Source organism: Pelodiscus sinensis, chromosome 2 (genome assembly GCF_049634645.1).
Source record: "Pelodiscus sinensis isolate JC-2024 chromosome 2, ASM4963464v1, whole genome shotgun sequence".
Taxonomy (NCBI): Eukaryota; Metazoa; Chordata; order Testudines; family Trionychidae; genus Pelodiscus; species Pelodiscus sinensis.
In genome coordinates this window covers 216,933,879-216,959,097 of record NC_134712.1, presented here as the reverse complement: position 1 = coordinate 216,959,097, position 25,219 = coordinate 216,933,879, and the positions used below count along the sequence as shown (strand labels likewise).

General features: G+C 44.0%; 1 protein-coding gene across 3 annotated transcripts in view; it reads right to left on the bottom strand.

The window, feature by feature from the left end:
- Positions 1-25,219, bottom strand: part of SLC25A40 (solute carrier family 25 member 40) — an 84,590-nt gene that overhangs the window by 44,598 nt on the left and 14,773 nt on the right. For all 3 annotated transcript variants that reach the window (XM_025182820.2, XM_025182819.2, XM_025182818.2), the window contains exons 4-6: positions 19,017-19,123; positions 7,053-7,120; positions 2,973-3,097 (exon numbers count right to left, since the gene is read on the bottom strand). In XM_025182820.2, coding sequence (XP_025038605.1) covers positions 2,973-3,097; positions 7,053-7,120; positions 19,017-19,123 — 300 coding nt within the window. The remainder of the gene's footprint in view (positions 1-2,972; positions 3,098-7,052; positions 7,121-19,016; positions 19,124-25,219) is intronic.

Here is a 25,219-nt window from a genome sequence, read left to right as displayed (position 1 = left end):
AGGATATCAATGAAGCATCTCTAGTCAACCACCAATACTTGAACCACTACAGAAAAGTTGCCCTTTCTATTGCAGTAATATATGGGAAAGTATGCTGGTGCCAAAAGAGGAATGTGCATCCCATCTATTGCCTCACCATAGTTCAGGAACCCCACTGCTCTTAAATCTATCCTCTACATTCTACAGATTACTGAAGACACATTTCAATCGCAGGAGATAATTAATGGGCCTAAACACCTGTGTGACAGGAGACCCCAATAAGAATTTTCCAACACCAAAATGAATTCTCATTGACTAGTAGCAGTACAGCAACTCAAGCTTCCAGAGGGGGATTGCCACTCACTTCTCAATTGTCAATGCAGCTCTCATTCTGTGCCTATGTGCTAGAGGACTAGCATGAACTCAGCACACAGATCAAGAAATGTGACCTGACCAGGGGACAAGGAGGGACTGTCAGGGAGCTTCCCCCATGCAGACTGTGGCTGACCCCTAGTTTCTCTTATTCAGTCAGGCACCTCCTGCCCTGTTTCCATGCATCCCTGTACCTACTGTCCACATGTGCCCCTTAACTTCCACTCAGCCACAGACTCCATTCCCATTTGGCCCTCCACCCCCTCGCCATTTGTTTCTGAGCCTCCATTCATCCGTCCTCTTCTCCCTGTAGCTCTGCACCTCCTCTCTGCCCATGTGCCTCCACACCTATCTCCCCTCAAGTGGCCCTGAGGCTTCAGATTTTGCCTAAGTCTGTCTTCCCCCACTAGCTCTTATGAGCTCATCTGACTCCTCAGCAGCCCAACATGATCTGTCTCCACGTAGCCCTCTCTTGATATGGCCCAAAAGATGTTATGAAGAAGGCACTGCAGGCTCTTTCTCTTCCCTATCATAGCTGGGGTTAGCCAGGAGCACGCTTATGTATTCTAGCAGCACAGAACTCTCTGGTGGGCAAAAGGCAGAAATGCAGATGTCATCTTCTGCTAAGAGCTGCAGCTCTGTTCTAGTGCCACAGCACCTTCTGGTGGGCAAAATGTGGAATTGCAGCAACATTTCAACAAGCTTTTTTCTGTGCAAAAAAATTAAGAATATGCATGACTCACTACTTATACATGTGTGAAGTGGCACAGAATAATCTCAGGAGTACATGCTCAATATAATCCTACCAGTTCTCCCATGCACTTAAAACAGTGGTTTTCAAAGTGTGGTTGTTCTGCCGCCACCTTACAGGAGGTCTGGTACTCGAGATCAGCCTAGCCACACCCCCACGCAGTGGGGAGTCCGTGCTGACACTCCAGCCTTGTAGCCGCCATACTGCCGCAAGACGAGCATCAGCTCCAGCTTCCAGCACTGCAGTGATGTGCTGTCTGGAGGCTTTCCCCGCTGCTCCAATTGGCTGGCCTGCTCCTGCACCATCCCTTGCTCCTGTACCCTCGCCTAACCAAACACCCCACCCTGCTCCAGCATCTCCCATTGCTCCTGCAGCCTCCCTCCTGGCCACACACTGCACCCTCCCTTGCTCTTGCTCCCTCCCCTCCAGCCAGAAACCCTATTCCCAGCCTGCTTCTATACCCTACTTTCCAGCCAGACCTCGCACTCTCCCCAACTCCTAAACCCCAATCCTTATCCCACTCACTGCCAGCCCTGTTCCACATACTGAACCCCTCATTTTTGTCCTCCCCCCCCCTCGAGCCTATGCAGGGTCCACAAAATCCACTAACTCTGGAACCCCAGAAAAGTAAATCTGGCCTCTGGGAAGCCCTGAACCTCAGTACTCCCTGTCCTGTCCCCTCACCCCGTGGGGCTGGAGCACTAGAGGAGTGAAATGACTCAGTTGGGGGCCACATCAGAGAGGGTAAGGAGTTTCTGGAGGAGTTTTTTTGCTTCTCACTTGTGTGGTCCCCAACTAATTTTTCTGTGGCCCTTGACCCAAAAAAGATTCCCTGCCCCTACCATAAAAAAAAGAAAACATTCAAAACTTTTGTGTTAGACATAAATAAATGTGTTACTTTATTAAAAATTAAGTTTGATCAAATAACATGAGCATGTTAAAACACTTAATCTGTTTAATAAATTTAAATTAAACCATTGTATCTAGCTGCAGCACTAGCTAAATGGCTCCGGCGTAATTATGTAATTAATGCTGAGTTTCCATTAGCAACTGGTGGTCTGTGGAAAGGTTTGCATTGAGTCAGATGGGCCATGGGATAAAAAGTGTGAGAACCACTGCTTTAAGAACTCATAGGAAAAAAAAGGAGAGAGAAGACCTAAATTTCTTGTGTAGAAAAATGCAGAAACAGGCTTTAAAAAAATCTAGCTCTTTATACATCATAAAGAAGCAAAAGGTGCATAATTTCAAATTCTCTTTCCTTTGCAAGTTACCTTTAAGCTTTAGTGTGATCAATGGTATTTATTATTCATTAAATAATAAAAGAGAATGAAATTAATTTATCCTACACAGGAAATTAAATAGTTAACAAGAGACCGAAAGCAATTAGTAATCCTGGTAGCACCTGGAGGGCAGGCCAGGTACAACTGAATATGAAGTCTACCTGGGGAAGAAGCAGGGTGGTGTGCATAATGGGAGGAAGTCCAGCTAAGAAGAAGGTGGCCAAAGAAAAAAAAGACCTCTGTAGTCCGTCCTTGGCTACTAGAAAGATAGAAAGGCCTATAAAGAGATACAGTCAGTACAGAGAAAAATTATGGGAGAAAAGCCTAACAGAAATCCACAAAGGTAACAAGACGCCTGAAGTAGCAAAACATTAAGTGCTCACAACAGGGTCCTTAGACTGGAACCCAGAAGAGATGGAGAACCTTGGTTCCCTTTTGGTCCACTTAAATAGATGGTGGTGAAACATACTAACACAAAGGGAGGACAACTACTGTGATTGGAATGGGGACAAATTTGGCTTAAAATATGAAATAACTGGAAAAGGAATAGTAAAGAAAATACTATAATATACAGATAATTTATGACTCACATCGGCTTATGGTGCCTGCAAGAACTGGAATGTGGCCACTGTCTTTTCCTAGTTTAGATATCAAAACTTCACTCAGTTGATCGTAGCTGGTAAAATAAATTACTGTACCTGGAAGTGCCATTATTCTAAAATACAGAATCAAAGGAAATCTATCAATTCCCACAAAGAAAACTGAATGCCTCCAACATATTTTAGATCAGATATCAAATATAGATGTTTGAGAGTTAAATAAAAATGTATAAGCTTTTCAACTGTGGTATGCATGAAAGAAAACTCATAATGCCCATCTCATGCAATTCAAAAATACCCACCAAATCTGCATTAACCAACTGCATGGTAAATATGCATAAACACTGGGTTTCTCTTGAACTCAATTGTTTTAACAATCTGCCCTGATATATTATTCGGAGGTCTTATTAATACAAACATTTTTTTCCAAGTCTGATAGTTGCCAGATTCTGCCACCTTCATTCATGCTGCAAGGTATTACTCATCATGGATAAAGGTAGCACAATCTAGCCTTTAATGATTATGATGAACAACATTTCTCTAAAAGTCAATTTCTAACCAAACTGCATTTTATAGTGATGTATGTTAGGGTGGTAAAACTGTTAAAAACATAATACCAAATGGCTGTGTCTAGACTGGCCAGTTTTTCTGGAAAATCAGCTGCTTTTCTGGAAAAACTTGCCAGTTGTCTACACTTCCGCAAAAACACTGACTTCCTACTGTAAGAAATCAGTGCTTCTTGCGGAAATACTATGCTACTCCCGCTCAGGCAAAAGTCCCTTTTGCGCAAAAGTTTTGCGCAAAAGGGCCAGTGTAGACAGCTGGGATTTGTTTTGCGCAAAAAAGCCCCGATTGTGAAAATGGCGATCGGGGCTTTTTTGTACAAAAGCACGTCTAGATTGGCACAGACGCTTTTCCGCAAAAAGTGCTTTTGTGGAAAAGCGTCCGTGCCAATCTAGACGCTCTTTTCCGAAAATGATTTTAATGGAAAACTTTTCCGTTAAAAGCATTTCCGGAAAATTATGTCAGTCTAGACGTAGCCAATTAGTTTTTCCTCCCAAAAAGCAAATATACAACTGCCTAAGTTAAAGGCTAACACTATATGCTGGAAAAGGACATTTAAAATGTTCCTCTTAATTTCAAATCTGAACTATTTAGATTTGGAAAAGTTTATTCTGAGGCAGATATGTACTGGAACACTAAAGGTATATCTGCATTGCAGTAAACACACACAGCTGGCTGATATCAGTTGGCTCAGGCTCATAGGGCTTGGACTTCAGAGCTATGAGATTGCAGTGTATATGTTCGGGGGGGTAGGATTCCCAAGCCATACTGTCTCCAGTGCAATTTTATACCCTTACCCACCAGCTGTGGAAGTATTATTATAGTGTAGACATACCATAAAATCTCCTTTGCTGGATAACTTGGGGGGTGGGAGGACAAGATCAAGCTATTTAGGTAGGTTTATTTCAGGGGTGTCCAAACTTTTTTCAACGAGGGCCAGATTTGATGAAGTGAACATGCGTGAGGGCCGACCATTTTGCCTGACATTCTTTGAACCATTAAAATTAAATGCAAATTAACTATTTTATGCAAAGTTTATTACAAACGGCATACTTTTCATTTCGTCACATGGATGACAAATCTAAACAGGTGTTAAATCACTCTGCCTTTCATATCTGAAGGCCAGATGAAAAAAAAAAATCCAGGAAGCTGAAATATATGTCAGGAACATTGTAAAGTACATTACATATTATTGGTAATAAAGGTTGTCTGTCAACTTTTAAGTTCAAAAAATATGAACAGGAACATAACACCAAGTATACATGTTGTGTCCAAATATATTTATAACTAATTTAGACCAACTGACTTTAACTGAGATTTTACAATGTATTCATCTCAATACATATGGATTCGTTGGGGGCCATAAAAGATAGATATTGCCAAATTACCTGGGGGGCCGTATTAAACCGGAACACGGGCCGCAATTGGCCCGCGGGCCGGACTTTGGACATGCCTGGTTTATTTTATGACTTGACTTAGGCACCTATCTCAGTGACACGTTCAGGGACAACCACATGCCCCTCTCCTTTGCATCTCTCATTGGCTAGATCAGGCAGCTCCCCTACCTAGCATGCTAGCTTTGTGGATGGCACTCTCAGGTGCTTCTCTTAACTGTAGAGGGCACAAAGTGCCTCACAGTGTCCCTGAGATTTTCTAACTTTTAGGTACCATAACTCTCAATGTCATAATGTCTAAGTCTCTTTGTGGATCTGGGCTCTATTTACTAAAATGAGATTTGTTACTCTCTTAGCTTCTAGATAGTGATTATTTTATCTTACTCAGCAAGGGTAACATTTGTGGATATTACTTCATGAAGAATGAAAATATTGGGATAAGCACATCTAAATTTTCCTATTCTTCAGCATATTAAGGACCACAGATCCTACAGCTGGATTTTATCAGTGTGTAAGCAGATGAAACAATTTAGTCCATCATAAAACAGAACTTGAAATAAATATGCATATAATCTTTTTCTTGACTGAGTTATTATATCATGTAACACCACTGCCTCCAAACAACACTAAATGAGGTTTACAAGTCAGCTTTGATATATTTACTGAAGAAATGCATGTAGCACAATCTGGCCTTTAATGATTATGATTATGCCACCCAAAAGGAAGCATAGCCTGAGTGCCGAAGAAAAATTCTTTGCCTTGTTTGGCTCAAGTACCTGATCAGATAGATATTTATGACTTTCAAGCCTTGAAATAGCCAGGTGCTTGAGCACAAGCTTTCATTAATCAGAGATTCACTTTTGTCTTTATATTTATGTGCTAGGTGTATACTAAAGGCATACTTAGTGCTACTGCTTAGGTCAGAATGATTGTAGTACTATGTTCTGTGATGTGTATAGGTTATGGAGTTGGCTTTAAGGATTAACAATAGGTTTGTCTTGAGAGCTGCTTTCTTGTAATGAAAAATGCAATACTGATACTCTGTAGATTAGGGATGTTAAATTTAGATTAATTGGCTAATCAAATAGTTTATGCAGTTTGCATCAACTATTCGATTAGTCAATAAGGGCACCTCTGCCTTTGAAGTGTAGCAATATCCCTGGGCCTGTTGCTACACTTCAAAGGTGAAAGCGCTGAGGGGACCATGGGGCCAGCAGGGGACTCAAGCAATCCCCTGCTGGCCCCATGCTCCCTGCAACGTTTCAAAGCGGTAACACTGCATGGAGCCCGAGGTCAGCTGGGGACTCTGAGTCCCCTCAGGCTTCCTGCAGCGTTTCAAAGCAGCAGTGCCTCATAGAGCCCAGGGTCTGGCCCAGGGCTCCACGTGGCAGTGCTGTTTTGAAGCACTTCCTTCTCTTCCCCACTCTTGCTGCCAGAGGCGGATGAGAGTTTTGCGGGGCCCAGGGCCTACTGAAGTGCAGGGCCCGGGACAGCCACCCTGCCCTATATCTGCCGCTGCTTGCTGCTTCTTTCTGATAGAGTCAGCAAGGAGAGGAGGGAAAGCAACTAGTCGACCAGTGTGTCAACTATTCAGTAAGCATTTACTTATCGGATAATCGACTAGTCATTCACATCCCTACTGTAGATAGAGTTCTTGAGCCCAGAGTCACAAAGATAGTTGAGCCCTTAACCTCCACTTATTTCAGTGGAAGTTAGAATTTTTCAGTATCTTTATGGATCTTTGCCTCAATTCCTATTCTTGCCAGGATGACATGATGCTATCAGGAAAGCACCTGACAGAGAGTGAACAATTACATTGCATTTGAGAGTGAGAAAAGTATTAGCATAAAAATTAGCATAAAGGTTTGGTGTTCCTGCCCAGCTTCTGAGGATGCATCAAAGCGGGTGCATGAAGAAACTTCTTTATCTGGCTAAAGTTATATTCTTGCCTCTGAATGTTTCCAGTACACTAGATGTAACTGATAAGTTAACTCAGGAAACTTGTAAATTGTCAAAAATTAAATATTTAAGAATAAGCATACTCAGTGGTCAAAATAATGAAGTATAACTCCCTTCTAAAACAAGTTATGGAAGATATGAAATTTCAACTTACAATGTTGGGGGAAGTCCACTCCACAATGATTTAATACCCTCTATTTTAACAATTTTCATGAATGCATCCTAAAATAATAACCAAATGCAGTTGATTAGTTAACTATTTAACTCTCGAATTCATATAACAATTATTTTGGGGGGAAGAGATGGAATTTAAAATACACTGCATGAAAAAGTAATACTTAAAATTGTTTGTCTCACTAAGGTTACAATCCTATAAACACTTATGCACAAAATTAACTTTAAGCAATACTTGCTCCTTGGCTTATTCAGTACTTGACCTCTAATAGCAAGAATGACTATGGCTGCCAATTAAAATGGTGGTGTATACATCTCCAAAAAAGTCCAATATAATCTATGTGTTTGAGCTAGTTTCATCTGAGTCACCAGTCATCATAGGATGAAGATTTTATATCACTACCTACCTGTACTCTATTTGAATAAATGCCCTTTTGGTTATACCATCAAATATAAATAATCATTTCCTTGGGGGAAATAAACTAGGACAGTTTCACTGTCTGATTTACACCAGCTAAGGATCTGGCAAACATTTGTATTGCTAATAGGGTTGCCAAGTGTCCGTTTTTTTCCTGGACAGTCCGGTATTTGTGGCCCGTCTGATAAAAAAAACCAGAAAATGTCTGGAATTTTCTGTTTTTTTCCCTTTTTCCTTGCTGCATCTGGTGGGAGGATGCGGGGGGAGGGGGATTTAAAGGCGCAGTGTCCTTTTTTTTTTTTGCTCAACAAGTTTGTTCCCCTGATTTTTTGGTGGGGGCTCAACCAATATTTTCCATTGCCATGTTCAGGATTTTTTTGTGAAAGTATCTGGCAACCCTACTAACTAATATACTTTTTTTGTGATGTGATGCAAGCAAGACAATTAGTGTACTCTGGAATAGTGGTTGAAGCATGAAGGAAAATATGAATCCTTCGAGTACCTGGTATTTAAATATCTTACAACGCTGGCTACGACAGTGCCATGTAAATACTTGCTCTCCCTTTCAGGTCACATCGTGAACAAGAAGCAGACACAATTAACTCCTGCAAACGTAATCAAACTTATTTGTCTGAATAAGAAATAGGAATGAGTGGACTAATAGGCTCTAAGGTTTTACATTGTTTTCTCTCTATATCTATAAAAAAAGTTTCCTGTGGGACAACAGTGATGTCATCACATCACTCTATGTCCCACAGGCTCCGCCCTCGCATGGCCTCCCTGTCTCAGACACTGTTCGGGGACAACCTGACAGCCAAGACACCTGACAGCCGGGCCTGGGCAGATTTCGCCTCTCAAAAGGCTGTGGCCAGAGCTGCCAGGCCGGTCCCCCGACAGCATCCAGGTCAGGGATAAGGATGTTAAAGACTAGTCCACTATCCGACAAGAAACTGCTCATCAGATAGTCAGTTTACTAGTCGATCCCCCTCCCTCCCGCCCACTACCGGTTACTGCCTCTATCAGATAGAGGCAGCAAAGACAGGGAAGTGAGGGTACTTCAAAGGGCAGCACAGCGCAGAGGCCGGGGTCAGCTGGGGAGTCCCCAACTGACCCCAGGCGCCGCATGGCATTTAAAATCGGCAGCGCAACATGGAGCCCAGGGTCAGCGGGGGACTCAAAGTCCCCCGCTGACCCTGGGCTCTATGAGTTCACTTCTGCTTTGAAATGCACAAGAGCCCCTGCTGGAGACTCTTGCACATTTCAAAGCTGGCACGCCCTCATGCAGCCCAGAGTCAGTGGGACTTCCCGCTGGTCTCCGGCCGCACGCGGTGCCTATCGACTAGTCGATGGAAATTCCATTGACTACTCAACTAGTAAACTAACCACAATTCAACATCCTTAGTCAGGGAGCAATTTCATCCAGGGTCTGGGTGCCACTTCGGATCAGCCTGCCACAGGGCACAGGACTGCGGTGGTGCTGCTGCCATTGCTCACAGGGTAGACTCCAGGTAAAGGCTCTGGGGCGGTTGGATCTGGGGACATTTGGGACCTTCTCAGAAGCCAGAGGGCCTAAGGTACCATATGGGAGCAAGTCCACAGGGGAAGTGACGTGGGGACTGAGGGGAGGCACTGGCTGCACACCTGGCTGGTCTTGGTGGCCCCCTGCTTAGGGGAAGCAACCACTGCACCTGTCCCCTTCTGGTGGTTGGCTGTGGTACGCGACCACATGAGGTGGGCTGAGCTTTGGCTCACTGCCCAGGGATGAGGGCTGCAAGGTCGTGCTTCTCCCAGGCAGGGGTTCTCAGTCCCTCGGCTCAGGGGGCTGCTTCAGTTGGTGCGAGGCCTGGGGTGTGATCCACTCACACCAGGAATGGAGACAGGCACTGCGCCCCACGTCCCCAGCTGCCCACCACCCCATCCTCTGCCATGCCCCGAGTGGCCACATCCTGAGCCCAGCACCAAGCTGTCTCAGAGGAATCCACTGCTGCAGCCTGGCAACCCCTAAGGTGTCACAAAAAGGAGGCCCGACAGCATTTACGGTGGCTGCCAACAAGGCAGATTGGGGGCAGGATAACTAGGGGGCGGACACCTGCCTCTGTATGGTGGCACCCAGAGACCTCCCTCACTGCATGGCCCCCCAGCCCTCTTTCCATCCTCCATGTGTGTCCTCAGCCCCTCTCCTGCCCCCTCACAGACTCCCATCCCCCCTTCTCAACGTGGCATCCCAAAGGAATCCCCGCTCTCTGCCCCTCCCTCCAGCCTCTTTCTCTGCCTTCTTTCCATTTCCTCTGCCCACAGACATCCCCCCTTTCTGCTTCCCCACACCCCAACAATGCCACCTTTGCTGCCCCTTCTCTCCAGGAAGCTGTCCAAATCCTGCTGTCATAGCACCTGGAGCAGCCCACCCCCGAAATTCCTGAATATGGGCCTGGTGCTGTTTCTTTGCTGGTTAGGTTGCCTGTTTATGGGAGGGGGCAGGGTGTGCATAGGGAGGGAGTAAAGGGGATAAGAGTGTATGTGGGGATAGGTGGTGCGGTAAGGGGGGATAGTGGGGGTGAAGGGGATATAGGAATGGAGGCAGGGGGATCGGCAGTGTGGGGGTGTGGAGAAAGAGGGGTTAGGGAAGAATGGAGATGAAGGAATATGAAGGAAGAAGGTGGGGCTAGGGATAGGCAGTGTAGGGTAGGGAGGATGGATAGGCATAGTAATGGAGGTGGGTTAGGGATGGAAGAAGAAGGATGGGCAGGGTGGGGAGGGCTTAGGAAGGATGGTGGGTGTAGGATAGGTGGGAAGAGAATGGGGGTGTAAGAATGGAGGACAGAGGTGAGGCTAGGGATGGAAGAAGGGTGGGCTGTGAGCCATGGACTATTTTGTTAGTGGGTGGAACAGAAGCAGGAGGGGTAGAGGTAGGGGGGACTGGCTGGTGATTGAAGGGCACGAACGGGTGGGAATAGGCCGAGAGCATTCAGATAGAGGGGAGTGTCCAGGGATTTGGTGGGCGGGAGTGGAGAAGGGTGTGAGTGACTTGGAGTCATGGAGAACGCAGGTGGACTCAGTGCAAGATTAAAAGGGAGCTGACAGCTTGGAGACTGTATAGAGGCTTGGAGGCAGGGAGCCCAGCCAGGACTGGCAGTGGAGCCCTGTGGCTGGGGCCGACAGAAGGATTGGAAACTGTGAAAGAAGCCCAGCTATGAGGCCAGCACCCCCTGGGGTGATCCCAGAGCTGACAGCAAAGGAGTCAGACTCCCTCATTTGGGACTGGTCAGGTCCCGGGGTGCCAGAGAAGAGAAGTTCAACTTGTATTGTATTAGGTGAATTGAAAAAAATATTATTTCTTATTTTTTACAGTGCAAATATTTGAAATAAAAAATAAAGTGAGCACTGTGCACTTTGTATTCTGTGTTGTATCTGAAATCAATATTTGAAAATGTAGAAATCATCCATAAATAATGTTATTCTATTATTAACACTGCAATTAATCAAAATTATTTTATCACTTGCCAACCCTAATAAAAATAATAAGCTTGGCATCCATCCATTCATTCACTCTAGAGTTGAAGTATAATTAAAAAAAAGAAAGGAAAAAAAAAGGAAAACTATGGAAGCTACCTAGTACTGTTTTCTATCTACATTTAAAGTTGTAGCTTGGGTCCTTCTGCAGACCAATTAACTAAGTTGCAAGAACCAACCCTGCAATCTGACCTCATAGACTCATAGACTTCAAGGTCAGATGGGACCATTATGATCATCTAGTCTGACCCCCTGCACAGTACAGGCCACAGAATCTCACCCACCCCTCCTAGAATAATCCTCTCACCTATATCTCAGATATTGAAGCCTTCAAATACTTTGAAGACCCCAAGATGCAGAGATCCTCCAGCTGTGATCTGTACCCCATGCTACAGAGGAAAGCAAAAAACCTCCAAGGTCTCTGCCAATCTACCCTGGAGGAAAATTCCTTCCTGACCCCAAATATGGCGATCAGTTAAACCCTGAGCATGTGGGCAAGACTCACCAGCCAGACACCCAGAAAGTTCTCTATAATAACTCCTATCATCCCTCCATTGACCTATTTCCCACTGATAATGAATGGTCAATTAGTTACCAAGATCATGTTATCTCATCAAACCATCCCCTTCATAAACCCATCTAGTTTAATCTTGAAACCAGATAGATCTTTTGCCCCCACTACTTCCTTTGGAAGGCTGTTCCAGAACTTCACTTCTCTAATGGTTAGAAACCTTCGTCTAATCTCAAGTCTAAACTTCCTACTAGCCACCTTATATCCATTTGTTCTTGTGTCCATATTGGTATTAAGCTTAAATAATTCCTCTCCCTCCCTGGTATTTATCCCTCTAATATATTTAAAGAGTACAATCATGTCCCCCCTCATCCTTCTTTTGGTTAAGGTAAACAAGCCAAGCTCCTTAAGTCTCCTTTCGTAAGACAGGTTTTCCATTCCTCGGATCATCCTAGTGGCCCTTCTTTGTACCTGTTCCAGTTTGAATTCATCCTTCTTAAACATGGGAGACCAGAACTGCACACAGTATTCCAAATGGGGTCTCACCAATGCCTTGTATAATGACACTAACACCTCCTTATCTCTACTGGAAATACCTCGCCTAATACATCCCAAGACCGTATTAGCCTTTTTTACGGCCATGTCACAATGGCGGCTTATCCTATCATCAACCAGGACTCCAAGGTCCTTCTCCTCCTCCGTTACTTCCAACTGATGTGTCCCCAGCTTATAACTAAAATTCTTGTTATTAATCCCTAAATGCATAACCTTACACTTCTCACTATTAAATTTCATCCTATTGCTATCACTCCAATTTACAAGATCATACAGATCTTCCTGTAGGATATCCTGATCCTTTTCTGAATTGGCAATAGCTCCCAACTTTGTGTCATCCGCAAATTTTATCAGGACACTTCCACTTTTGGTGCCAAGGTCAGCGATAAAAAGATTAAATAAAATTGGCCCCAAAACTGATCCCTGAGGAACTCCGCTAGTAACCTTCCTCCAACCTGACAGTTCACCTTTCAGTATGACCCGCTGTAGTCTCCCCTTTAACCAGTTGCTTATCCGCCTTTCAACTTTCATATTAATCCCTATCTTTTCCAATTTAACCAATAATTCCTCATGTGGTACTGTATCAAATGCCTTACTAAAGTCGAGGTAGATTAGATCCACTGCATTTCCTTTATCTAAAAAATCTGTTACTTTCTCAAAAAAGGAGATCAGGTTGGTTTGGCACGATCTACCTTTTGTAAAACCATGTTGTAATTTGTCCCAATTGCCATTAGCCTCAATGTCTCTAACTACTTTCTCCTTCAAAATTTTTTCCAAGATCTTGCATACTACAGATATCAAACTAACAGGCCTATAGTTACCCAGGTCGCTTTTTTTCCCTTTCTTAAAAATAGGAACTATATTAGCAATTCTCCAGTCAAATGGTACAACCCCTGAGTTTAGAGAGTTATTAAAAAATTTTGTTAATGGACTTGCAAGTTCATGTGCCAGTTCCTTTAATATTCTTGGATGAAGATTATCTGGGCCCCCCAATTTACTCCCATTAAGCTGTTCAAGTTTGGCTTTTACCTCGGATATGGTAATATCTACCTCCACATCCTTAGTCCCATTTGTTATGTTACCATTATCCCTAAGCTCTTCATTTGCCTCATTAAAGACTGAAGCAAAGTATTTGTTTAGATATTGGGCCATTCCTAGATTATCCTTAACCTCCACTCCATCCTTAGTAATTAGCGGTCCTACTTCTTCTTTTTTTGTTTTTTTTTCCTATTTATATGACTATAAAACCTTTTACTGTTGGTTTTAATTCCCTTTGCAAGGTCCAACTCTACCTGACTTTTAGCCTTTCTCACTTTGTCCAAACATGCTCTAACCTCAATAAGGTAGCTTTCTTTACTGATCCCTCTCATTTTCCACTCCTTATATGCTTTCTGCTTTTTCTTAATCACCTCCCTGAGATGCTTGCTCATCCAGCTTGGTCTAACACACCTGCCTATAAATTTTTTCCCTTTTCTTGGGATACAGGCTTCTGACAGCTTCTGCAACTTTAACTTAAAATAATTCCAGGCCTCCTCCACCTCAAGATCCATAATTTCTTTAGTCCAATCAACTTCCCTAACTAATTTCCTTAATTTATTAAAATTAGCCCTTTTGAAATAAAAAACCCTAGTCTCAGATTTATTTTTGTTTATCCTTCCATTTAATTTGAACTGAATTAGCTCATGATCACTCGAGCCAAGGTTGTCCCCTACCACCATTTCATCTGTGAGGTCCTCGCTACTCACCAAAACCAAATCTAAAATAGCATCTCCTCTTGTTGGTTCAGCAACTACTTGATGAAAGAATTCATCAGCTATCACATCTAGGAAAATCTGAGCCCTATTATTATTACTAGCACTTGTTCTCCAATCTATATCTGGAAAGTTGAAATCTCCCATGATTACGCAGTTTCCATGAGTATTTACTTCATTAAAAACATTAAAGAGGTCTCTATCCATATCCAAATTGGATCCTGGTGGTCTATAACACACCCCAAGCACTATCCCAGGGGAGGATCTGATAGTTTTCTTTCCGAATGTGATTTTTGCCCAAACAGACTCTGTCTTCTCCATTCCATCACTTTTTATTTCTTTACAATCTACTTCATCTTTGATATACAATGCGACTCCACCACCTTTACCCTTATTTCTGTCTTTCCTAAACAGCACATACCCTTCAATACCTGTACTCCAGTCATGCCTAGTATTCTACCATGTTTCTGTTATTCCTATAATATCTGGTTTCACTTCCTGGACCAATAGCTCTAGTTCTTCCTTTTTGTTACCTAGGCTCCTCGCATTGGTGTACAAACATCTTAATTTTTGCTGTTTGGCCTCATTCACATTCTTTACCCAATTTGGCCTGGACATTGTACCTCCAATATGACCTATTAGACTAGTATCCACCCTACCCTTCCTCATGTACATTCTCCTACCCCCTGCTATATCCTTTCTACTTCGTTTTCCTCCCTCTCAGTGTTAAAATCTGGCGTAGAGATTACCTGGACATCTCCCAACCGTCTCCCCCAAATTCCTAGTTTAAAGCTCTCTTAATCAGTTGAGCCAGCCTCCATCCTAGAAGTCTATTTCCCTCCCTACTTAGGTGAAGTCCATCCCAAGAGAACAGTCCTCTGTCCATAAATGCCTCCCAGTGACCATACATCCCAAAGCCCTCCTTATAGCACCACTGCCTAAACCATCTATTGATCATCATAATCCTGTCACATCTTAGTTGCCCTTCTCTAGGAACAGGCAGAATCCCACTAAAGATCACCTGAGCCTCAATTTCCTTGAGCATCCTCCCCAGCCTAGCATAGTCTCCCTTAATTCGTTCCAGCGAGAATCTAGCCGTATTATTTGTTCCTACATGAAGGATGATCAATGGATTCCTTCCTGCTCCCTTAATAATCCTCTTCAACCTCAGTTCCACATCCTTCTATTCTCTGGATCAGCTCTGGTTACTGGCCTATCTATTCTTCTCAACAAGGAGTCCCCAATCACGTAGACCTGCCTTTTCCTCGTGACAGTGCGATTCACTGGTCTATCTCTTGGTTCCTCTGGCTGCAAGTCCTTGCTATTCCTATTTTCCCTTGTAATCCTCTTTAACCCATCCTGTATCCTCCTAATGCTCATTATTGGTGTTGTCTCCATTAACTCTTCCCCTTTATCTATGGGACTAGCCACTCTTCTCTTCTTCCTTACCCTTCTATCTTCATTATCTACCTGCTGTACCCCTTCTTCATTCTCCAGCTCCACATACCTGTTCTTGAGCTCTATTTTCCCTGTTCTCAGTAGTGACCCATAGAATCATAGAACTGGAAGAGACCTCAGAAGGTCATCAAGTCCAGCCCCCTGCTCTAGGCAGGACCAATTCCAACTAAATCAACCTGGCCAGGGCTTTGTCAAGCCGAGACTTAAACACCTCTAGGGATGGAGACTCCACTACTTCCCTAGGTAACCCATTCCAGTGCTTCACCACCCTCCTAGTGAAATAGTTTTTCCTAATATCCAACCTGGACCTCTCCCACCACAACTTGAGACCATTGCTCCTTGTTCTGCCATCTGTCACTACTGAGAACAGCCTCTCTCCATCCTCTTTGGAACCTCCCTTCAGGAAGTTGAAGGCTGCTATCAAATCCCCCCTCACTCTTCGCTTCTGCAGACTAAACAGACCCAAGTCTCTCAGCCTCTCCTCATAAGTCATATGCTCCAGTCCCCTAATCATTTTGGTTGCCCTCCGCTGGACCCTCTCCAATGCGTCCACATCTTTTTTGTAGTGGGGGGCCCAGAACTGGACACAATACTCCAGATGCGGCCTCACCAAAGCCGAATAAAGGGGAATGATGACATCTCTGGATCTGCTGGCAATGCTCCTCTTAATGCAACCTAATATGCCATTAGCCTTCTTGGCTACAAGGGCACACTGTTGACTCATATCTAGCTTCTCATCCACTGTAACCCCCAGGTCCTCTTCTGCAGAACTACTACTTAACCAGTTGGTCCCCAGCTTGTAACTATGCTTGGGATTCTTCTGTCCCAAATGCAGGACTTTACACTTGTCCTTGTTGAACCTCATCAGATTTCTTGTGGCCCAATCCTCCAATTTGTCTAAGTCATTCTGGACCCTATCTCTGCCCTTAAGCGTATCTATCTCTCCCCGCAGCTCAGTGTCATCCGCAAACTTGCTGAGGGTGCAATCCATCCCCTCATCCAGATCATTAATAAAGATATTGAACAAAACCGGTCCTAGAACCGAACCTTGGAACACTCTGCTAGAAACCGACCGCCATCCTGACATCGAGCCATTGATCACTACCCGCTGGGCCCGGCCTTCTAGCCATCTTTCTATCCATCTTACCGTCCATTTATCCAATCCACAATCCCTTAACTTGCTGGCAAGAATATTGTGGGAGACCGTATCAAAAGCCTTGCTAAAGTCAATGTATATAATATCCACTGACTTCCCCATGTCCACCGAGCCAGTTACCTCATCATAGAAGCTAATCAGATTGGTCAGGCGCGACTTGCCCTTTGTGAATCCATGCTGACTATTCCTAATCACTTTCCTCTCATCCAAGTGCCTCAATATGGATTCCTTAAGGATCCCTTCCATGATTTTTCCAGGAACCGAGGTAAGACTGACCGGCCTATAGTTCCCTGGATCATCCTTCTTCCCTTTTTTGAAGATGGGCACTACATTTGCCTTTTTCCAGTCATCTGGGATTTCTCCCGATCTCCACGACTTTTCAAAGATAATAGCCAAAGGCTCCACAATGACATTTGCCAACTCCCTCAGAACCCTCGGATGCACTAGGTCCGGACCCATGGATTTATGTACGTTTAGCTTTTCTAAATAGTTCCTAACCTGTTCTTTACCCACCACGGGCTGTCCATCTTCATCCCATCTTGCGTCACTAGGCGCAGGAGCCGACCTTGTCCGTGAATACAGAGGCAAAGAAAGCATTGAGTACTTCAGCTTTCCCCACATCATCTGTCACTAGGTTACCTCCTTCATCCATTAGGGGCTGCTCACCCTCTCTGATCACCTTCTTCTTGTTAACATGCCTGTAGAAACCTTTCTTGTTATCCTTCACATCCTTAGCCAGTCGCAATTCCATTTGCGCTTTAGCCTTCCTGATAACCCCCCGGCATTCTCGAGCTATACCTTTAAACTCCTCCCTGGTCATTTGTCCAAGTTTCCACTTTTCCCATCTTTTCCTCTGCCTGGTTCTCTGAGTCACATGCTTCTACTGTCCATTTTCTTCGCCCCGCCCCTCTGAGGCCCTTGGTCCTGCTTCCATCTGCATATTTAAGCTTTCCCCTTCAGCCACGTCATGCCTTTGCTCCATCATCTGCTCAAACCCCCTTCTAAACTCGACCAGAGTTTCCACCTGCATCTCCAGTCCTCGGATCTTTTCTTCCATCAGCTCTATCAGGCGGCACTTCATGCAAACAAAACTCCTTTCAGGTACCCCCTCCAGAATCATGTACATACCGCAGCTACCACATCCAATCATCCTCCTTGTGTTCTCTACTATTTGGGCCATGCCTACTACTGCCTCTGTGTTTTATCTACTTTCTCACCAAAATCCTATTAGTCCGGTGAACACAAACAGACCAAAACACCCCCTCCACAGTAAAAACAAACCCGAATCAACTTCTAATATCCAAACTCCCTTTACAAACTCCCACTCAAACTCCCCTGTTTACAGCTCTGTTTGCTGCTCCTGTGCCGCTGCAGCTATCTATGCCGCTGCCTGACTAGAAGGCTACCTTTATAGGACCCCTAATCAATTAAGCCCTGCCCCCTAATCAGGGCTCAGCTTCTCTCCCAGCACACTATCCCTATAAGCCTCTACACATACAAACAATACAAATACAAAACCAAATACAAACTTCTCCTCCAACAGAACTCCCACTCAAACTCCCCTGTTTACAGCTCTGTTTGCTGCTCCTGTGCCACTGCAGCTAGCTACCTGCATGGATCTGAATGTTACTGTTTTACAGTAAGCAGTGTGCTAGTTAAGAAGAAATACAAATCTTATAATGAGCTACTTGCTGTATTTAACCACATTGATAAATCTTATATACAGTAAACTTCTAATAATCCAGCACCTTTAGGACCCAGGGGGTGCCGGATTATCAGATATGCTGGACTATCAGAAGGGGGGGCTATGAGGGGTCTGGAGTGGGGTGGGAGGGGATGCCACCCCAGACCCCTCATAGCCCCCCTTACGATAGTCCGGCTCTGCCCCAGGTGTCCCTGATTCAGCCGCTGCTGGTCAGTTTCAGCAGTGGCTGAATCCCGACGCCTGGGGCAAAGCAGCTGGGGTGCTGCCGGGTTGGTCCCGTAGCGCCGCCCCTCGGCGATGTGGGACCAACCCTGGCAGCACCCCAGCTGCTCTGCCCCAGGGGTCCCCAAGTCAGCCGCTGCTGAAACAGATCAGCGGCTGATTCCAGGAAGCCCGGGGCAGAGGGGCAGCGCTACAGGACCAACCTGGCAGCACTCCAGCTGCTCTGCCCCAGGCGTCCCCAACAGCAGCTAGAGTGCTGCCGGGTTGGTCCCGCAGCCCCGAGGGGCAGTGCTACGAGACCAACCCGGCAGCACCCCAGCTGCTCTGCTCCCGGCTTCCCCGATTCAGCTGCTGGTCAGTTTCATCAGCAGCTGAATGGGGGAAGCCTGTCCAGCTGCCCCAGCACTTCCGGGTTCCTGATGGTGCCGGACCATCAGGAGTCCTGGAGCACTGAATGCCAGACTAATGGAGTTTTACTGTAATATTTGCATATCAAATTTGTGCAAACCTTGCACACTCCTGGTGATATTGTCTTGCAATATGTAATCCCTCTCAAACAACCCGGGATAGTACATGCACTCCATAAAATATTTAATTGGCAATATTTATTTTTAACACATTCTGAATATATTTGGTCTTAAAAATATAACTTCCTTACCCACATCCCTCTGAAATGACCAGGTTTCGTATACCAGGCTTTGCTGTTCCCATTGTCACAGACAAATACGTGATCCATAAGACCATTGGAGTAGATAAATGATTTTCCTAATAAAATGTTGCATATAAGGAAACAATTAACTCCTGCAATATCATTACCATTTAATAGCATTTCTAAATCAATCGTTTCAATAACAAATATGCTGATCTGAAAAACAGTCAGAACACATTTGGAAAGCCAATGAAGGGGTGGTATTAAAGGGAAGGAGAAGAGTACCAGCAAACACAACTACCAAAAACATCCCCTCCAGACTAAATGAAATTGATTACCCAGACTCCAAGAGCTGGAGATACCCACTAATGGAACTGATGCTACATTAGTTACTGTTGAAGGAGCAAGAAAACAGGAAAAGACTGGGATATAATTAGATCAGATTTCATGTATACCATCTAGGAACTTTTTTCCCCATTTTACCAATGGGGACACCGAGGCATGGGAAGGTTAAATGACTTTTCCCAAGATCACACAGGAACTCTGCAACAGAGCAGGAACTTAGGAACATAAGATCAGCCATACTGGGTCAGACCAAAGGTCCATCTAGCCTAGTACCCTGTTTTCCAACAGTGGTCAATACCAGATGTTCCAGAGGGAATGAACAGAAACAGGTAATCATCAAGTGATCCCTTTCCTATCATCCATTTCCAAGCCCCCTAACAAACAGAGGCTAGGGACGCCATTCCTACCCATTCTGGCTAATAAGTATTGATGGACCTAACCTCCATGATTTTATCTAGTTTTTTTTTAACCCTGTTAAAGTCCTGGTCTTCACAACATCCTCTGACAAAGAGTTCCACAAGCTGACTGTGTGCAACGTGAAGAAAAACTTAATTTTGTTTTAAACCTGCTATCTCTTAATTTCATTTGGTGACTCTGAGTTTTTGTTAGTTACAGAACAAGCAAATAACTTTTCCTTATTCACTTGTCATCATTTTATAGACCTCTATCATATCTCCCCTGAGTCTCCTCTTTTCTAAGCTGAAAAGTTCTAGTCTTTTTGATCTCTCCTCATATAGCACCCGCTCCAGACTCCTGATCATTTTTGTTGCCCTTTTCTGTACTTTTTTCAAAGTCAATATATCTTTTTTAGATGAGGTGACCACATTGGTACATAGCATTCAAGATGTGAGCATACCATGGATTTATATAGAGGCAATAAGATATTCTCTGTGGGTACGTCTACACTTGCTTCCTAGTTTGAGCTAGGGGTGCAAATATAGCCGACCGAAATTGCTAATGAAGTGGGGATTTAAATATCCCATGCTTCATTAGCATCAACTTGCCTATACGTTATTCCACTCAACTGCTGATTCGAACCCAGAAGTGCGCTCCCAGCTGTGTTTGTTCGAATCAAACCCCTTGGCCCGAACTAACGTTACTCCTCTAAATGAGGAGCGCACTTCCTGGTTTGAATCAGCTGTTGAGCGGAATAATGTGTGGGCAAGATTATGCTAATGAAGCATGGGATATTTAAATCCCCACTTCATTAGCAATTTTGGTCGGCTACATTTGCATCTCTAGCTCAAACTAGGGAGCAAGTGTAGATGTACCTGGTCTTACTCTCTATCCCTTTTTTCATGATTCCTAACACTTTGCTTGCTTTTATGACTGCCCCTGCACAATGAGTATATGTTTTCAGAGAACTATCCACAACTCCAAAATCTCTCTCCAGTGGTTATAGCTAAATTAGTCCTCATCACATTGTATGTATAGTTCAGATTATTTTTTTCAATGTGCATTACTTTGCATTTATCTACAATAAATTTCAGTTGCCATTTTGTTGCACAAATATCTAGTTTTGTGAAATTCTTTTGAAGCTCTTCACAGTCCTCTTTGGTCCTATCTTGAGCAGTTTAGCATCATCTGCAAATTTTGCCACCTCACAGTTAGCCCAGATCATTTGTAAATAGGATTGGTCCCAGGATGGAGCCTTGGGGCGCACCACTAGTTATCTTTTTCCATTCTCAGGTCTGTCTGTCTGTCTCTCTCCTTTGTTAATTATTATAAGTAAATAAAGAGTAAGAATACATTGACACATCCTTGACAGAATTGTAAGACCATAACATATCATTTCAGATTTCTGTTAACCAAATAAGAATTATTTCTCCATTTCAAAATTTTCCTCTGGCTCGTTCTCCTTACTTAATTGTGTGTAGTTTTCAATGCTCCTATGCTCTTCAGAGTTGAAATAATGATGTGGTCAGAAGCGTGACTGCATAAAAACAGCACCATCTTACTGAAGAGATGATCTTCCTGGGTGCACTAATTTATACTTATTTACTTTATTGACTAAAATAAGTTGTTGCTACTTTTCCTACTCCAACTGACACAACAGAGTCAAAAAAGTAATAGGACAGTGAACTTGAATCTTCTCTGGCTCAGCAAATCATAACTGTCAAGTAAGTTCAAACTGGCAGACCAAGTTTTGCTTTCTGTTGAACCTGTGCAACTCAAATAACAATATTGGAGTTGCAGAGATGTACCTGAGAGCAGAATTTGGACCTCAAAAACATTGCTACTAGAGATTATTGTGACTGGACATTCCATATGCTTTATGAAAATATGCTTATAGATATGACATAACTGGAATATGCTTTATGCAAAATACCTCATGTTAAGGTATCACCGGAAAAGCTGTAATCTACTGAATATGATTTACCCACCTGTATGAATATATCATCTTTTCATATCAAGAGGAGACTATGAAGTATAAATTAGGAATGTTAGATATTGGTTATTTTAGTAATTGTGTAGCCACAACAATTTTTAGCAGTTACATGGTTACTAAAATGCTTTCCCCAGAGGGTAGGGTCGGCAGACTCCTGGGGAGCCCCCTGCTATCTCATGCTGCTGCCTCTATATCAGTGTATTACAGGCAGTGTAGAAAAATCCTAACTCTGTATAAAGTTTTATACAAGGTAAGCCCATGTGTGCCCTCTTTCTTGGGGTAAAGAGAGATATATGCAGGTACTCTTAAGTAACAGTTACTCACACTGGGTTTATCAATAAACAACAATGATTTTATGAAGTATGTGATGGGTCGTCAGCATGTGAATATGCTGTTCATTGGCACTTTTGCTGGCAAAGAATTTCCCCAACGAGCTATATTGGCAGGAGAGTGCGCCTGCTGATAAAGCAGTGTTCACACGTGCACTTATGGGAAATCTTTATCATTCACCCGGAGGAGGGATTAAGCACTTGTGAAATATAAAAGTTTTATTGAGCAAATGTAGACATACTCTTGAATGTTTTCAGTAGTCATCTTGGTGGTAGGGTAGCCAGGAAGAACTGACTACTTGATTTACCTCACTCTCTACCCTTAAATAGATTTGCATAAGGTGGGAATTCTTTGTGTTCATTTTAAACATTTTTCTCAATTTCAGTGGAAAAGTACAGCATCCAAGATGGGTCCCAGAATCGGTTGATATGGTCAGTGGTATGATCAACTTTAGCTGCTATCTAGGATTACAGAAAATCAAGTCTATTCACATATTTTCCTGAGTATTAGGCTACTAAGTTCCTCGAATACTACACTAGAACCTATGTACTCTGGGTGCCCCTAATCCGGAACACCTGGGCTACGTCTACATTGGCATGATCTTGCGCAAATACTATTTAACGCAAGAGTTCTTGCGTTAAAGTATTTGCGCAAGAGAGCGTCTACACTGGCATGTGCCTTTGCGCAAGAGATGTGCTTTTGTGCAAGAGCATCCGTGCCAATGTAGATGCTCTCTTGCGCAAGAAAGCTCCGATGGCCATTTTAGCCATCTGGCTTTCTTGCGCAAGAAATTCATATTGCCTGTCTACACTGGCCTCTTGCGCAAGAACAGTTGTGCAAGAGGGCTTATTCCTGAGCAGAAGCATCATAGTTCTAGTGCAAGAAGCACTGATTTCACACATTAGAACATCAGTGTTCTTGCGCAAGAACTCCCCGCCAGTGTAGACAGGCAGCATGTTTTTGCGCAAAAGCGGACACTTTGGTGTAAGATCGCGCCAATGTAGACACAGCCCTGTAGTATAGAGGAAGCAGGTCTGCAACTTTCCACTCTCACCCCCCAAGCTGGGGGAATGTCAGCATGCAGAACTGCTTCCTCTGAGGCAGTGTCTGGGAGCAGCAGGGAGTGTGGAGTCACGTGCGTCCCTAGGAGTGAGGTGGCAGATAAGTGCCCCACCCGCTCATGCTCAGACATTGCAGTGCCCTCCAGAGCAAAATCTTTAATCCAGTATGCCATTTCCCATTATTGCCAGATTAAAGAAATTCATGTATACTAATGACCCTCACTTAGCATGGCCCTCATTAGTAACACAGATCTATACTAGGTATGTTAACATATAATCGTTCAAATGATTAACTGATGAGTCTGGATTTACCGATTAATCCAAATATCTATACCAGGGGTGGCCAACCCGTGGCTCACGAGCCGCATGCAGTTCTTCTCCCCCAAAATTGCAGCTCATGAAGCCACTCCTGCGTCCCCCCCAAACGGCTCTCAGCCCTCTCCGAAAATCCGGCTCCCCTGTGCTCACTGGGGTGGCATTCAAAATGGTGCCCAAGATGGGAGCCATCGACAGGAGCCTGATATGTCCTAAACTTGTTTCTTAAAGGGGCATCTTCCTTTTTTTTTTCTTTTTGCTTGACAATTCTGGTGCGGCTCGTCACATTTTTTCCGCCGCTGTTTCGTCTCTCTTTGTTAAATAGGTTGGCCACCCCTGGCCTATACACACACAGCCTTCCTTGCTGACTCTGTATCAGAGGCAGGAAAGTGGCAGGAGCTGGCTGGAAAGATGGCTCCCCACACATATCGACTTCCCCGTGGTGCTGCATCTCTAACAGAGGCAGCAGCATGGGGGAAAGGGCAGGTGGGAGCCGATACGCTCAGGAAGCCATCTTTTAAGCTGGGTCTCTATGCGCACCAGTTCAGCAGAACTGCCTGCCCACAGAGACAGCAGGAAGGCAGGCAGGGGCTTTTAAGCCACCACCCACCCCAGGTACCAGCTTCATGGAGTGCGCCCTGCTGCCCCTGTATCAGAGGCAGCAGCACGGAGGGGTGGGGAGATGGGATGCTGGAACAGCCTCTGTTCACGGGGAGCTTGGGCCCTCTGGAACAGGGGCTGCTGCCGCCTTGCACTGCTACTTCTGTAAGAGGCAGCATCGTACAGCAGCACGGTGGAGAAGATTTTTAAACCGGCTCCCCTCACAGACTGGCTCCCTCTGCCACCCCACACTGCTGTCTCTGATACTCTCTCACATGCTGACTTGTAGCAACAGGGCTGTGTCCTTGATGGTAAAATCTGTGTAGTGTAGACATAACCCTAAGATATAACAGGAGGGGAAGGATTAAGCCTCCACACTGGGAGGCTTTACAGTCTGTGAAAGAAGCTTATTAGAGCAGTTTGAGGATGAGATTACATATAATCAATTTCTTTAATATATTATCTTAGGTTGCATGTTCTATTTCATTTTGTTTAGTAGCCTACATTGTTCTGTCTGCTCTCTCTTACAACAACAGAAATCCTACCTTTTTTACTTAATAAAATCGCTTTTGTTTATTAATTAACCCAGTGTAAATAACTGATACTTAGAAGGGAGGCCAGGAGTTCCTGCATATCTCTCTTTACCCCTAGAAAGAGAGCAAATATAAGATAACCTTGTATAAAACTTTATTCACAGTTAGGCTTTGTCTAAACTACACAGCTTTTAGCAACATGGCCAAGTCACTGAAAACTGGCATTGTGAATGCTGTCTGTTGACACTTTATAAAGCTATAAAAAGAAAAAAAAACTAAATAATGGGGGATTTCAATTATCCCTATACTGACTGGCATATGTCACCTCTGGACAGGTGACAAAGCTAAAGTTTCTTGACACCTTAAATGACTGCTTCTTGGAGCAGCTAATTCTGGAATCCACAAGAGGAGAGGCTATTCTTGATTTAGTCCTACGTGGAATGCAGGATCTGGTCCAAGAGATGACTATAGCTGGACCACTTGGAAATAGTGACCATAATATTATTAAATTTTACATGCCCATGGCAGGGAAAACACCACAGCAGTCCAACATTATGGCATTTACTTTCAGAAAAAGGAACTACACAAAAATGAGGCAGTTATTGTAGAAAAACAAAATTAATTCTTTGCATTGGTCTT